This window comes from Cardiocondyla obscurior, linkage group LG04, assembly GCF_019399895.1.
Source record: "Cardiocondyla obscurior isolate alpha-2009 linkage group LG04, Cobs3.1, whole genome shotgun sequence".
Classification (NCBI taxonomy): domain Eukaryota; kingdom Metazoa; phylum Arthropoda; class Insecta; order Hymenoptera; family Formicidae; genus Cardiocondyla; species Cardiocondyla obscurior.
The window spans coordinates 9008748-9025475 of NC_091867.1; the positions used below are offsets into that span (position 1 = coordinate 9008748).

General features: G+C 38.3%; 3 protein-coding genes across 5 annotated transcripts in view; 1 reads left to right on the forward strand and 2 right to left on the reverse strand.

Moving 5' to 3' along the window:
• Positions 1–16728, forward strand: part of LOC139102004 (uncharacterized) — a 51232-nt gene that overhangs the window by 444 nt on the left and 34060 nt on the right. The window contains exon 3 of one of the 2 annotated variants that reach the window (XM_070655586.1): positions 16279–16438. The exons of the other annotated variant lie outside the window; for it this stretch is intronic. Within the exon in view, the coding sequence (XP_070511687.1) occupies positions 16287–16438 (152 nt within the window). The 5' untranslated portion in view covers positions 16279–16286. The remainder of the gene's footprint in view (positions 1–16278; positions 16439–16728) is intronic. 2 annotated transcript variants of the gene reach the window in all.
• Jef (major facilitator superfamily domain-containing protein 6 jef) lies at positions 102–9639 on the reverse strand. 2 transcript variants are annotated; one of them, XM_070655576.1, is made up of 11 exons: positions 8968–9634; positions 7461–8007; positions 6990–7334; positions 6715–6836; positions 6287–6512; positions 5947–6081; positions 5470–5739; positions 5150–5408; positions 4652–4945; positions 4376–4485; positions 102–4102 (listed from the first exon to the last, which is right to left on the reverse strand). In XM_070655576.1, the coding sequence occupies exons 1-11, from the start codon at positions 9369–9371 to the stop codon at positions 3992–3994; spliced, it is 2823 nt and encodes a 940-aa protein (XP_070511677.1). In that variant the 5' UTR covers positions 9372–9634; the 3' UTR covers positions 102–3991. The 2 variants fall into 2 exon arrangements, with proteins under 2 accessions (XP_070511677.1, XP_070511678.1); XM_070655577.1 differs by having other exon boundaries at positions 3975–4102; positions 4423–4485; positions 8968–9639.
• Positions 13702–16185, reverse strand: LOC139102040 (nuclear receptor-binding factor 2). Its single transcript, XM_070655667.1, has 3 exons — positions 16061–16185; positions 15513–15769; positions 13702–15440 (listed from the first exon to the last, which is right to left on the reverse strand). Exons 1-3 carry the CDS (start codon positions 16082–16084, stop codon positions 14957–14959), a joined length of 765 nt encoding a protein of 254 aa, XP_070511768.1. The 5' UTR covers positions 16085–16185; the 3' UTR covers positions 13702–14956.

A 16728-nucleotide genomic window follows, 5' to 3' on the forward strand; every position in this document is an offset into this window, starting at 1 on the left:
ATCTGTAGAAAAGAAAAAAAAAAAAACAAGATAAATTACTTATGACTGAATTATTATATTGTGACAGGCGAATATTATTTCGACCTAAGACGTTTCAAAAATCCTGATACACCGTTTATTCAAATTTCAATGTAATATGCAGCATATCGGAAAAATTTAGAGACAGATATTGCACACAGATATTCTTATTTTGTATGTATACGTATGTGTGTGTGACAATTCCACAATTGTATATTAATCTAAAATTTGAGGAAGAGTTAATTTTTAGAAGCTTAAAATTCGAATCATGAAAGACACGACGAGCTTCGCACACTCACTCACGTATTCTGAAATTAAGTAAAAACACGGAAAGTGAATACTGACGTTTTTCAATCGATATCTCACACATATATTCTTCGTTCCAAGAACAATTTGAAATGGTTTTAATCGTTGGCGCACATTAAGTCAATTTTCTTTTATGAAATTTCCTAAAGAGCAATGAGCAATTTAAATATCCTTTTCTGTTCATTATTTGAATTAAAAATGCGAATAGCTAATTTGAAACGCAAAAATTAATTAATTGAAAAAAAGATAAGAAATATAGCAGCCGACAGGTAGAATAAAAATCGATTCTAAGTGCAAGTTAAACTGTTCTTAATAGTAAGCACATGACGTTTTTACTACACTAAGTCTACGCACAATGCTTCATGATATGTTGTTACATATAAATCCTTCATGCACTTTTTCCATACATTATCTTCTTGAGAGATCTCTCTCTTTTTTTTTTTTCTTTTTTTTTCTTTTTCTTTTTCTTTAGTGTTGTTCCCCAGGAAAAGGGATTACAATAATACTTACAATTCTCTTTTTATACATATTTCTGTATCTCTTACACGATTCCTACGATGACATTAACTGACTTCGGTTAGAATTAAGGTTTCGGTGCATTGTGATTTACGTCGCCGCGGTGGCAGCATTATTTATCTTAGGTTGAGTTACGGGGCAATAGTCGTTACTTCAATCTTCGAGAAATATTAAATTCGAAGCGTACTTAACGTACCTAATAATACTCCTAGCGTTGCAATCCAGTGAGAAAATAATTCGCGAAATTACGTTACGTTTCAACTTAATGTAAGTTACAGTTCTATTTCAACCGAAGTCGAATCCAGTTAAAAGTCTAGTCGGGGAGATTGCCTAAGATACCAGCACGAATTAACAATTAACGTAACACGCGTTAAACATGAGACAGTCAACGTAACGTGTGTTAAACATATGAATTAATTAATTAGTCATGAAAGACCGCTTTAACGCGCACATATGGGGACCTGGCACCCCATCCTCCCCCAGGTATTTAAAAGTATATGTAAAAGCAGATTAACTTCGACTCTATTCTCGTGGTACCATTCTAATTAGTGTGATGTTGCTAACATACACGTTACATAGGTACGCAATTCGATACACCGCACGGAGAAAATGTTATACTAAGAATTACTATGGTACCACAGTAGTTGTAGACCATCTTGGACTTATAAGTTCGAAATGCCATGGCAGAAAATAAGTAGCCAGTGTTTTAATCTTCTAATTCCTTGATGGTGTACAAGTACAGCCACTGTCATGCCATGGTAATTGTCGGTACAAAACTTTCTCCGTCCGTACATCATGATATATATATGTATATATATAATTTATAATACAAATACTGGCACACGCGTGTCCATAGTGGCCTTCTTGAATCGGTTGCTACGTGCGTAAGACATTTTATTTCAGTCTTTATAACATTGTACAATCTGGTTGTCCACGAAACATCGATGTGTGATTACCGATACAAGAAACATCACTTATGGCGTTGCACTCTTCCAACGCTTCGCAAATCGCATCTTATCCCGGTTCTTAGATCGTGAGTTTTCCGAAGGCTAAGTTCAATCAACGTTCGAAGGGATGCCTTTCTTTACGGTCAACACGCGGTTTGTGAGGCGCTACGTGGTATACGTATAATTCATTCGCAGAGGTATTCCCGGAGTATTTGGATTAAAAGAATGAAGGTACATTGCGTACTCCTACTTTATCTTGTGCCTCGAATAATAACGAGTCTTCCCGGCAAAAGCACATATGAAATAGAAGGCGACTCTCGTATTCCCATCTCGAATAGTAGATAAAATCGTGCTGCTACAATCTTTATAATATATATGTATATATTTTACTACTAATTCCTTCGTTTTCGTTTTCCAACAATATTATACAGTTGTCACAATACAACATATACCTTATACGTACAGTAAAAGTATTTCATAGATAGTTTCTTCAATAAATCCTAAGAAGTTAGAATGCAAATAACGTGAATTTTTAAATAACGATCAAACAACGATCTGTTTGAAAAACAGAAAACAAGTGGAGTCTATATCTAAAGAGGGTGTAGGATATTTACAGTGACACACACTTGTCTCTTTAATTAATTTAGTTCGTACGTGTTCTCTTTTAAAATTACCGTCGATCTGATCGATGGATCTATTACGATATTTGTCGTATCAAATCTTGCAGGCCTCCTAGTTTTTTTTTAATTTTTTTTTTATCTTAATTTATTATTCGATTTCTGCCGATTTAGATGCATCTCACCTAAATAAAATCTTGTTTCTTAAATCGTGTATATTACATTTTTATCGATTATCACTGGTTCAAGTGCATTTAAATGGCTTTCTCAAAGTGAGTGCAACGTAGATATTTCGCTGTAGTGCAAACACCGATTGCTATTTGAACGTCTTTCTACGCAACCAATATTTATAAATCTATAACATATACATAGTAAAACAATTGTAACAATCATATTGGTAACATAATATATACTATAACTCGCTTCAATTTTTGTACAAACGTCATTTAAAACAAAAGCACACAGCCTAACAGAACTTAAAATCGCGACAAAGATCTAGGAAAATTAGCAGCGCTTAAATTCTATTTGCGACATTTCTGACATGTATTTTTTAATATTTAGTATTATACGTATCGAAATATACGTAATAATAGAGAAATAATTAATTAAATATTCGCGAAAATAACGTCTTGTCGCCTCGTAGCTCTCGACACGATTACTACAATTTGAAACGTCTATTTCAACTAACAAATTCGATATTGGCCGATGAGATTATTTTATCTTCTTAATTACATGGAAAGGTAAAAAAAAAAGGAAATAAAAAAAAAAGAAAAAACGAAACCGTTGGAGGTAAAAATAGAAGTAACACAGCGCGCAGGGCACCAGGAAACTTTCGATAGGCACTTTCGATTAATTTTGTTTTAGTCTTACCACTAATTCCCTGATACCCTTGACTCGCGAACGTTCGTTTAAACTTTTAAAGTGTCAGGAAGAAGCGGCGAAATGTACTAAAGAAAATCAGATCGCAAACGAGCAAGTCAAGAGGGGCAGATCTATCGAATGTGGCGTTAAAAGCGTTGGTTAATTATTCCTTCTTTGCTCGCTATGGATACTTTATCACTTCATGCACCTCGACACATATCATACAGCGGCGTAAAGGCGACCGCACGCATGTCCATATGCATGCACGCATGCACGTATGCATGTACATTTCCACGTGCAACGCACATACACATAGACGGGAAGGGCGCGTGAACTCTGAACGATATACGTTTCTTGGTCAGGTCCGCTTTTCTCTTACAGTTTACAACGTCAACGACTAAAATTATAAAAGATTATTGGAACGTTTTTCAAAATATTCGAAATCTTACAACGAGTGACCGTCGACGACGTGCCAGGCTACTCAAACGTCGGTTCTACAGACTTTAAGTTTAAGTAGGATTATCCGGGCTGTAAAGTCCGTTAATCTTATTATATGTATTACAGGTAGCTTTGCACGTGGATTCTTGTGCATGCATACGCACCCATCTGTACGGAGATTTATATTCACGTTACTACTTTGTTCGATAATGTCCCTCCCGAGCGTTTCACATTTCAGTATATCGTAGTCGTGGAGTACAACCCGCGGCATCGACACGAATCGAGTCGTTACCAGTCGTAGTCGTGTTGATGAAAGGGATTGGTGCATGGTTGTTGGGCGTGTAGTTGGATAGTTGGTTTTACGACATCGAATTCCCTACCCACCACTTCACTGTAGATCTATCAATCAAACAGGAAAGCATATGTTATCAGTATCCTCTATGCTATGTAATGCAGTTTAAAATATATTTAATTTGTGCTCGGGGCAAAGTGTAGATAGGATTTCTTGTTCAGCGTTGTGTGCTCTCTCGTAGAAGATGCGGGCGATAAACCCGACAGCCGCGTCTTCTTTCGTTTTTTGTATAATTTTGTTCGCTACTGTTTTCTCTTATTGATTGAAATATTCCGCCTTCTCTTTGCCGGATGTTTTTAATGAGAATGGTTTTACTGAACCTGGAAGTTCCTACGAATATACTCGTCCTCCCCCTTGCCAGTCATACCGTAATTATATCCACCTTCGCCACCTCCGCCGTTCAAGAACGGATTTGTTGGATTGCCAGGACCTGTAAAAAAAAAAAAAAAAAAAAAAAAAAAGAAATTAAGAAGTTTATGGCAGCTATTATCTGCCAAAGCATTTAAATTTATAATTTCAAGATAGTCCAGAACTACTGTGACACTATAGTAATTTTTAATATAAAAATTCCTCCGTGCGGTGAAATGATTTCTCACCTCCGTTAGCGCCGGGTACCGCGAGATTTCCGCCAGCGGTTTGATAAGTCGCCCCGTAGCCAGCATCTTGATTAGCCAGTTCGTGCAAACGAGTAGAGCTGAGGGCACGTGGTATCGCGTTGCTTGGTACACCGTGCGGTGCCAGATGGGTAGCCTCGGCTACCTGATGCGGATCTTCCGTTTGCGGCAGCTCGGATACGAAACCGGTATCCTTTCTGTAGAAATTAATGAACACGAATACTCCTAGGACGAATGTGCAAATGAGACCGTACGCTCGGAAAGTCGCGGTTGTACCTGCAAATAATGACATTAAATAATTACCACCTGTCACCAATATTATATAAAAAAAAAGTTGATAAAATATTAAAAATATAAAAATCACAATTGAAAAAGTCATTATATTATAAAAGTTTAAACAAGTTTAATTTTGAAGTCTTGAAGTTTTTGCGAAGACCTATATAAGGTTGTCTTGAGAGATGTTGAGTATGAAAAGCTCACCGTAAGCTGCGACGAACATGCCACCAATTACCGCGCCGCAGCCTCTTCCAAGCCCGTGGTGAAGTCCTTGAAGAACGCCCTGTGCACTTGATCGCAACTGGGCCGGTGTATTATGAGCGATGTAGCTGCAGCATGCCGCCCATACCGCCGCGTGTGTGATACCTTGAATGAACTCGAAGGGTAGCACCCACCACGGATTTTTCAACCAAGATATGTAGAGAAATCGGAATATATTTCCTCCCAGACCCATACACAACACCTGAAATATTTGCATTTATTAATACATCTTGGTAGCAATGAGTCGCGCGAGGTCAGCTTACCTTGACGTGCCCGATCTGCCGAATGAGCTTGAAGCTGAAAAAATACGCAAAGATCTCGGAGATGTGATTGATCACAGACGCGACGCCGAAGAGGGTCGGCGAGCCACCGTAGTCCTGAAGATGCCAGAACAGGAAGGTGAAAATCAGCCCGATGCCAAATCCCATGAACCACGCGACGAAAAGGAACGACGCGCATTTCACGTCCTTGAATTGCTTCAACACCGTCACCCACTCCGGTATTTCCTTCATCGTCTGGGCGAACATCTTGGTCTAAAGTCGTTAGAGAATGAGATTACTTGCGATAGTAATGACTCATAAGATTTCTTTATATAATAGCACACACATTCAAACGATCAATAAATGAACCGAAGAAGTGTATCGTTTTCATGCCCGATTTTCGTTTATTAATAAGCGTTATATAAACGTAATAAGAACATTTTATTTATTAAATCTCTGGAGAGAAAAATAAGTACAAACCTTTCCTTCGGGAGGCGGAGGCTTAGGATCTACAGCGGCGGACGAATCCTGTAGCCCAGGCAGATTAAGCTGCTGAGATAACTGACTCTGAAGTTGTTCTTCTCGCGTTGGCTCGGCTGGCGGTTTCACCACTTCCTACGAGTAAAATATCATTACTTTCTGCGACAATTATTTGCTGAAATATCATAACCACGTGCAAAAGAAGTGGAAACATTAACGAGTGTGTAAAATTCATCACGTGAAAAATATTCACAAAAAACACTTTTTAATTCCGTGATCTTTTAATACAATTTTGAAGTAACGGCGATTTATCGCGATGTAGATATTGAAGTGGAATTACCGGTTCAGCGGGAGCAAAGTCATATTTGAAATTGATTTGCGTCGCTGTTATCAGCGCGGCGCCCATTAAGACGCTGAATATTGCGAAACAAATCGTGTAATTTTTCTCTCTCTCGTCAGGCGTGCACGGATGATCAGGAAACGCGGTGCTGTGATCGAGAGCGATTCCGACGAAAAACATGGCAAGACCCCATCCGAGACTTCCAAACATACGTTGATGACCATACCTGTTAGTTAAATTTATCAATGATCACTGAATGCAAAAATCATGAAGCCGGACGAGCAATAAAATGTGCTTATTTGAAGTCATTTAATAATTTTATAAATTAATATAAAAATAAATCTCATAAAACTTCTTAATTATAAAAGAAAAAAAAGAAAAAAAAAAAATTGCTCCGTTGCTTTTCAACGATACACTGATTATATTACCTATCGGCGTCTTCACCGAGTAAAGTAATAACAGCTGAATCGGCTAATGTAATAGCAGGCGCCGAAAAAAATTCGCCGACTACTACCAATAATAGCAGAAGGAAGAATGTTTTTTGAATATCCTAAAACCACATTCGATCAACGTGTCAAATTATATTAAATTATTATATTAATTATTATTTTTTATATATATTATTTATTATATTATTATATTAAATAATAGCATATTTAATTTTCAAATGCAAATTATTAGCTAAGCCCGGTTTGCGACTTACCGGTAATCTGTAGACTATCGAACTGAAAAGTGGCTTCACCCATTCCTTGTTCTCTTTCTCGTTGTAATTCGCGGCATAAGTAACCGACAGAGGAGACAACTGGTTAGGTCCAAGGGGGCCATGAAACATTCTTATGCTCCTTCGAGTTCTCACCACCGGTTCCATATTTCTTTCGTTTTCCTCCTCATCCATTTTAATAATTTTAATCATGTCATCCTCGACCAAGAATGTTTGTCTCTGGTCCACGTCTCGCTTTACCATTATCTTCTCCGGTGGCGGTTTCTCGCGCGTTTTAGTACGATCATAAGCCTTCTTCGGAACCGTTCTGTCAGTCATCGGTTCGTTCTATCAAAGAAATTCATTTTATTAACATATGTGTAATTAAATTTTAATATTTTAAAATTTAATTAATTTTATTATACTAGTTATGGCAAAAAAAAAAAAATAGAAAAAAGAAAAAAGTATTTGTACCATCATAAAGCGTTTGTATTCCAACACGTCAGCAGGACGATTTTTTTTCTGTAACATTTCGAAATCGATGCCCCCTGCATTCGCATCGACATTGCTTTCGGATAATAATCCACGACCTCCTGCGTCGGGCTTTTCCGTCACGGATGTTTGTCTCCTGACTCTGTTATATTTCAGATCGTACATAATCGAACCGTCATTGAAATCTATAACATCATTTCTCTCAGTGTCGTAAGGCTCGCTAAACTCCTGCGGTTTCTTCACATAATCGAGTACTTCGTTATCGTCCGTGTTCCGTCGTAATCTTTCGAAAACGACGTTGGACGCGACCTCCAGATACTTTTCTTTATCCTCGGGAAAATACAATACGTCCTGGTCAGTTGATCTTTTCACAATTCTTTGCTCCCTGCTGGAGGCCTCGAGTAAATAGGTGTCATTACTTGTGATCACCATGCAAGAGGTGGGCGGAGGTTGAATGAAGCCCAACGGTAGCGTGAAAATGATCCAACAGGAAAGGGAAGCCAACAGCATAAGTTTGCCTTTCTGCCATCTACGGAAAAATGCGAAGGAATGTAAAAATTCACTTGCAATTTCGCCTTTCTGCATATTCATGTATGAATATTCTCGCAAAAGCAAATTGGAAGAAAACACTGGTTGAATGACTTGCAGCTTGCAACTTGAAGCATTTTTTTGTGTGCCCCTGGCCTTATTACGTTCTCAATAGTCAAGTGATAAGAACACTTGCTCATGCTCGACATGCAAAAAAATTCACGGAGATTTGAGAATTTTTATTTGCAGTTACAGACCGAGATTTGTTAGTCTAGAAATATTGTTTTGCGCTTGTTATCTCTTTTTTTATGTAATAATAATTTTCGCGAAATAATCAAAATTTTATTTTATTTTATTTTTTGAATTTGCAGTAGACGATTAAAATTGATTTAATATTTTAGATATCGCTTGGCGTTACTTTAAAAATTATAACGACGTTACTGAAAACATAAATGCATTTTATATCTTTAAAAAATATAGATATATTTTCGGCTCATTTAAACGAAACTTCACTAATCTCGAGTGGAATATCGACGATAAAATAATTTTTATGAACGATTATAATAATAGATAATTTGTTTTAAGACGTAAAATATTATATTGTTTGAGTCTGCTTTTGTAGTTATTTTAATAATTTTTTCTCTTAATAATTTTATCTTATAATAAAAAAAAATATCGTGAATATATTTTTATAAAAAAAAAGATTAGTGCATACGCATCTGTTGCGTATCGAGCAAAGAGCATAGATCGCGTGACAAACATCATTTACGGATTTCGAGCACTTAAAAATTATTGACCTCGAATTGATAAGACAGCTTCCTTACGTTCAAGCTTACATTTATCTCTAATCTGAATTATCACGGAATCATCTCCTTTGCGAGATCAAAGTGTCATACTCTATAGTGACCTTTTCGAGACCTTAAGATAACGTAACGCGTAAAGAAAAAAAGCGTGATCTCACCTGTCGGCCAAGGAGCCCCAGAAAGGAGCGCTCAGGAACTCGATAAACGGTCTGAGACCGATAAGGAGGCCGCACTGGCCCGCGTTCATGCCCATCTGCTTGAAATACACCCCCATGAGCGGAAAGAGAGAGCCGAAGGCCGAGTAGAAGAAGAAGTAGAAGGTCTTCACGGTGAGGAGCTCCTGGTCGACCGAGCCAAAAAGGTACTCCAGGATGTCGCTCTTACCGCGAATCTTGTGCGTGGCCTCCTTCGGTTGAGGGTACATGCTAGGGTCGACCTCACCCTCAGCTTGCGGATCCACCATCGGCCTTGCGCTCGGCATCTGAGGGAGAACTCTGCCCGACGTTTGCATGGTGTCGCTCGACACACCATAGTCGTAGTCCTCGTGCCCATAGTTCTGCATGATTTCGAGCTCGTATTCACGCGGAGCACTGAAACGCTCGTCCGACGGAGCGGATTTCCTCGGCCACCGGATGGAACACGCGACTCTCCGTTACATTCGGGGAACGGCAAAGCGCACCCAGGACACCCGTTCACCGTCGAGCCACCCTTTTCGTCAAACCTTCCCACGGATTGGACTCTCCGATTATATCGGACTGTCAAACCGGCGCTCGGTTCTCCTTCGCGGTCCGAATCAATGTCGGGCTGTATAGGGCAGCTTTGCTTCCAAAATCAATAAACATGCTACTGCGCCGGCGTAACTTTTACCCTCTTACTACCCCTGCCAACGCAATATTGTCTCAATGCCATATCGACGTAGCTAGGGCTTTCGGCAGATACTATTTTTGCTTCTCTTCCAGCTTCATTGTTCTACAATTTGCTATCCCTTTCGCTCTTTCTTCGAGCATACGGTAAAACGAAACTATTAAATGTTACCCGGTCGCCACTTTCGATCGTCTGCAGAAGTATCGAATTTTTAACCGAGATAAAACGTATCTAAATTTTTAACTCAGATCGGCTCCAACTAATTTCGATTTAGCGATAACGTTGATTAAAATTACCATCACACCGCTGCAGCTCTGATGTACAACGTGAACAAGTAGCGATTGAAACCTTGTTCCAGAAAATATATCTACAAAACACGGTCATTGTCGATTTGTTCTTATCAAGTAAAATAATTCTATTATCAACCGTTAATTCGGAAATTAATTCCGCAGCTGAGGGAAAAGTATTTCTAATTCATCGTCAGATCATTTGTCAAGTTGGCGCAGTTTGTCGCTTTATGATTCTTTTAGGGCCGGTTGTTCCAACTTCCTGGCAGTTTTACCTGTCAGGTAATCATATGTCTATCTTCATCTTTCTTCCTAAAGTAGATAAAGATAGACATATGATTACCTGACAAGTAAGTCTGCCAGGAAGTTGGAACAACCGGCCTTAAAACATATAAACTTATAGATATTTTGTATGGGTTGAAATTATTTAAAAAAAACTCCAATGTTTATCGGAAGAAATAAATAATCATCGCTTTATTGCATCGTCATAACGTTGTATAAATATGCATTTGAGACTAAATATTTAACAATTGCTTGTCCATAGCTGGCCGTGAATAACGAATAACTTAAATGCGTGGTTTTTAAATGGCTTTGGGTATCAGGTCCATGTGTGACTGCGCAGGGCATGCCGAGGTAGCCGCGGTTGATGATCGTGCGGGCTTGGGCGGTCCTTGGAACATGCAGGTTTTTGCCGTCTTCAGAAGACGACCGTTGTTCGCGGTTCGCCAGTAAACAGTGCGAACCGCCTGTTTTCCAGCGACATAGCTAACGGCACCACCAACCAGCATCTGCGAGCAAATTCTTTTGTTAGACGCACTTCTTAATACAAAAATTGTTTCAGATATTCTTTAGAGTTCTGCAGTAAGATTCATTAACATTTTAAGTAACTCGGTACTTCTTATACGAACTATTTAAAAAAAAAAGAAAAAAGAAAGAAAAAGTGAGTTCAAAAATCTATTACGGGAGGGAAACAAAAAAATAGAAATCTTTCCTGTTCTTTGCTCCGCTAAGAGTAAATGTGAAAGGTTCAATGTTTCATTATCTCGCAGGATAGTGCAAGTAAACAGACGTAACCAATGAGCCTAGTAAATCTAACTTTACGACCTGTGACATTGCCGAAAGAATCCCTCAGGCAGATAAACTTGTAGTGTCCGAAATTACATCAATGTAATTAAAATTGCTTAAAGTAATTCAAAGTACGGTGTAATAATTTATAATAATTTACTCGACATAATTTCAAAAGCTCAAGATTTATTCTACTTGAGGGACATTTCTCTCGTATATTTTACTTATAAATTTATAAAGAAAAAAAAAAAGAAATTTAAAGCAGTTGCGGCAGTTTCGTTTAAGTTCGAAAACTGGGCTGCGAGACTAAAACTTACCTTGTCTGCGAGATACGACGTGTATACTGCAAGTGTTGACTAGATCGTTGAAATGCAACTTGATAGCTTTCGCGGGGTATCAAGAGCCGTTATTGCCGTGCTGCGCTCTTATTTGTACCTCATTTGATCGCGCTGAGGTGTGAACTAGTACTGATGCCCGAGCACTCCGCGGCACGTTAATTTATACGATAAATACGTCACGCGACGCCGAGATAAGGATGTTTCACGCGTCATTCACGACAGTCATTGCCGTCTCCGCCGGGGAGATGATTTTTGTCCCCCTCGAGCGGACAAGGGGAGGGCTGTGCGATAATTGCGACGCGCGCGTGTCTCAAGAGTCTTTATCAACTTTTCAGCAGAAAAGCTGATAAGCTCCGAACGTAACGTTGACGCATATTCTCGGGCAAAGAGCCCGCCGTACCGCAGAGTATGGACTATGCACGCATCGCTGTATTTGCATGATCGGCAAAATTGATACTTAGCTGAAAACTACGCCATGGATTGACGTAAAATCGCAAAGTGATAATGCAGGGAAAACGCGGCTAATGCAACGCAAACGACACACGGTTGCTGTAACAACAAACAAAACGCGTTGCGTCCGCTCGCTATCGCATCCGCATCGGTCGTCGACTTATCACTGAGTAACGAAAACGAAATAAACATGGCTGTAGAAAAATTAATTAAAAATTAATTAATAAATCGTCGATTTTTGTCTGCAAATTTTTTTCGTACATTTCTTCGAAGAAAGCGCTTGTAAATTTAAAGAAATTAAAAGAGAAAAAAACAATTACTCGGTATGGCCCTTGAAAATTAGAGGAAGCTTATCTCACTTTTTTTATTAGCGAGACAATCAACGAAGTTATTAATTAATATTATGTAATACTTCATGAATTGTTGATATGAATATCGACGGATCACGCAGATGATATGTTCCTTCTCGCAATGTAATTTTATCCTCCAAGTGCCGTTCAGATAATCAGATCACATTTTATTATTAGAGGACAATGGAGCCTGATTAAAACGTGTTACGAGAAATTTTCCACATTTTGTTCATTAAGGACGAGTCGAGCGGGTGCGAATGTATCAGCGTCTAAAAATATCAAATGAGCCCTGATAACGGACCGTATCTTTTCGCATTCTCGTTAAATCCGGCATTCGCATCAGATATTGCACCTGCAATTGCGATATCTCGCGGATATAACATAAATATGACATGTAAGTCTTCGAAATCCCCTCGGTGTTCGACTTCTGCACTCAACAAACGCGCGGTTTCTATTTTCTGTTTTCGCAATAAAATATTATATGTCTGCCTTTTTTTTTTTCCAAATCTTTTCGTTATCTTCCAGACGAAGTTCAGCGTGCACGTTACTCTGTTGCAACGTGATCTTTCCAATATCACCCCGATATCACCTTTATTTACGCTCGTTTCACGTCATTGCGTGTCGCGGTGCCACATGTGTGCGTAACGTATCGAAGTTGATACGACTAAGGGGAGGAAAATAGATGACACAATTCCCGATTCCTGATTATCATCGCGAGTGCAGAATTGCGATTCGGGGGCTCGAGGTTCTTGCAAGGTCACTGTTACGATTACGACGTAGCTCGCGAACGATTTCCGTCAGGTGGGATAAATTTCACATTGATAAGGGTAAAATCCCGATGATCGCGAAACGTCCGGTGTTCGCGGGGGAAAGATGGGAGGCGGTCGACGGTCTGAGTATTAACAAAAGATAATATCTTATCGATATTTTATTGTATTTCTTCGTTGGGCATGAAGACTTGAATACTTCGTATAGCAAACTTATAACATATAACGATGATATGTATCTCCGGCTTAGACTTCGACGTTTGAGATAGTATCAACGGAAATTTTGTGTGGTAATTGTATCGCCCAGACCGCCGTGATTATACGGGGCATCGTTGTAAGCGAGATATACTGTAAAGAAAAAGAGAGAAAAAAAAAACCCCCCGACGCGTGGATAAGCAGAGTGCACAGCTCACGGAGACTCACGTGACGATCTCGTGCCGTTGTAAATAAGTACACTAGTACAACGTGTGATCGTGATACGCGATTAATTCTGATTAATTTCGATAAGAAACCCCTGCGTACGTTGCGTCGTATAGTATTGATTAAATATACATGATTTGATATAAAAAAAAACACTCCTTACATATGGATTCTTCGAAGCCTTTTCAATTCAAAAGATAAACAATATTTCTGTTAATTTCATCTCGAGTAAGTCAATTTTACTCCATTAATTAACGTTCGACTAATACAGTTGTATTTAGTAAATTTAGTACATATTATAGTCATATGTAATATGCGCGTTTATGGACAGTTATGTGGAAAAATACTCCGTGACCCTTAAAATTTTTTTTTTATTGAGTTTGGAACAATTATCGTACGTTTAGGTTGATATTACTATTTGGCAACGCTGGTTTAATATCTTCAATACTACTTATTTTTTCTGTGTGCATCCCGTACATGTGAGACTTACGAGACATTCAGAAAACATATTTGATATACATATAAAGTGACATTAATGATTTATCTCATGACGAAGCCGAGGCTGATAAATCTGTTTACAAAATTTTGCGATACTTCCTAGACGCGGAGTCTGCCTTTGCACCCTGAGTCAAGAGGTGACCCTGTTCATTTTCGCGATAGAACCCACGCGCTTTTTTTTTTTTTTTTCTCTAGCGGAGAAAAGGGAGGGAAGGAAATCTACAGAGTATGAATTGCGTCAGTAGAGGAAGCGCTTAACAGAAACAGTATTAATACCGATACACTTTACTTTTCGAGAAACGCAAGATAAATCGTGATACGATCTCAAAGATAACATTTGTCTGCGCGAGAATTATCTTTTGTCTGAACATATGTCTTCGCTGGGGGCAAAACCCCTACCTCATTGCTCGACAAATTATCAATTTCCACTTTGGAAAGGCCCCACCACTTCAAATTGGATAAATTACGAAGTTCAAGCAGTTGATAGTAGCAATCTGTAGTTATCACCATGACATTTTTATCGAAAAACGTTTGTCGGTCATAGAAAATCTTTGGAATTCGTGTGCGTTGTAATTAATAATTTCGACTGAGGGGATTAAGAGAACATAAATTTAACTTCATACATTCACGCGACACTCTCGTACTCGCACAGAATAAATGCACTATTTATAATCCAATTCGAGATTTATTTACACAGTAATGGGTCACAGAGGATCACAATCGCAATGGGCAAGCAACTGTGAAACACCCAGTTCTATTATTTACAAATCGATCAGTAATAATCTAAATTTTTGCTTATTATTAATTTCTTTTAGAAATATTAATTTCGCATATTAATGATTCGATAGATTTCAAACTTTTAAATAGATCTTCGGCATAAATTAAAGAGATTGCAAAAGAATTTCTTTGTCATTCAGCACTTTATATAAAAATTCGCAACAAAAGTACACGTTATATATTTTTTGCTAAATATTTATATAAAATTTATAATTGCATATTATAGTATTTGAAAATATATTTTTAGTACTAATTACGTGATGAATTAATATCAATTTTACTTCAAAGTTCGTCGCAAATATTTCCAAAGTATATCTTATACATAGGAAACTTATGAAGATGTAAAATCGAAAAGTGGCATTTCAAGGGGTGTCAATGGAGGTAAAGGGTCAAGACAAAGAGGACGTTCTTCCGATCTGATACCGTCGTTATTAGAATTAACAGACAATGCATAAAGGCGTTCTGTCAATTGGCGCACCTCTTCTTCTTTCGCTTCTAGTTGACTGAGCAAGCTTCCTACAAGCGATCGCAGTTGGCTATTAACAGTTTTGAGCTCTTCTATAACAGTACCTGTGTCTTTTGGATGCTTGAAACTTTTTTCTTCAGCAATAGGTAATTTGATATCTATCAAAGTCAGAAGACTGTCTTGTTCGTCGATAGTTTTATATATGGCTTGACGTAAAGAACCATCGAACTTGTCGATTCTTACATCCGCATTGTCTTTTTCATTGTATTTAGCTGTGTGTTTATTGAAAAGGTCTTTTTGATGATTTTCCAATGTTGTTTTGTATTCCTCATATTGCGCTTGCTTCATTCTGGTGTAAAAAAAAATTCTTATAACGTAAAGCAGTTGACTCCTAAATATTGTTTAATAGATTTGCACATACCTGACAACAGCCGCCTGTCTCTTATGATAATCTTGTTGTAGATTGAGAGATTCTAACGTGACAACCGAATGAATTGGTGTCAAAAATTTTGACGTATCTTGAGAGGACAAGGTGGAGTCATGTACGTAAATGAGACTGGATTCAAGTTGCGCATGGGCCTCTGCCAGAAGATTAGCTACGGTTTCGTGGCACTTGGCAGCTTCCTCAAACTTCCCCTCTCGCAGCAATGCTTCCGCTCTCCTCTGCTTTTCGTGTGCCTTTGATCAAGAGCATTACATATCGATCTCATTAATCGGTCGATTTATAACGTAATAAATAATCGCTAATAAATCGGACTATACGTTCAACAAAATAACATGTGTATTAGAATGTTTTTGTTGCCACTGCCAGCTTTCGATTTAATAAAATACGAATCGACAGACTTTCTTGATAGGTGTCACAAGTAACCATCATTTTCTCATTCAATTCGTACAGCAGCTGGCGCACGACATAAAAATATGTTATCCTGACAATACAAAAATAGTTCAAGTAAAGAAAACAAGACTCACCAGATTCAAGGAGGACGTCTCCATCACTAATCATCATTCCAACTTCGGTAACCGTGATATCCCTAGATAACATGTCGAAAAAAAAACACATTCGGCCATTTTGTTCGTTGCCGTTTGTTGTTCATTAGTGCTGTAATCTGTCGTTATCTTAACGCATTATTATGTACAGAACTCGTATGATAAAGGAACAAGGTAAAAATAAAGCGACGTTGTTGCAGGGCAACAGATGGCAGCGTTAGTAGCGTTGAACAAGATGGCCAGAAGGGAAGCTGTTAAGTTTCAACCCCTCGGCCCTAACATTCTCTCCTTCATCCTCTGTGGGTGGAATAGTCACTTTCGGGCTTCTCTGGAAGATTGCGACATCTTGTACGGGCGAACGTGAGTGATTCTTTCAATTTCTTCCTTATCTTTTTGTCAAACTTTAATTCGCGAGAGGCATCAGGTATTTCTTAATCATACGTAGGTCTATTTTCCAAGTTCTCCAGAAAATAAAGCTTTATTTTATTGGTAGAGAGGCAGAGTACATAAATAATTAAGCAGTAAGAAGTCATTAATTATCGTAAATGTAGAATTCGCCTTCATTACGATTTAAATTTTAATGGCATAACTTCTAACCGACGCAAAGCGAGAGAAAAAAAGTTAAGTGACGGAAACATTTACTTCGTCGT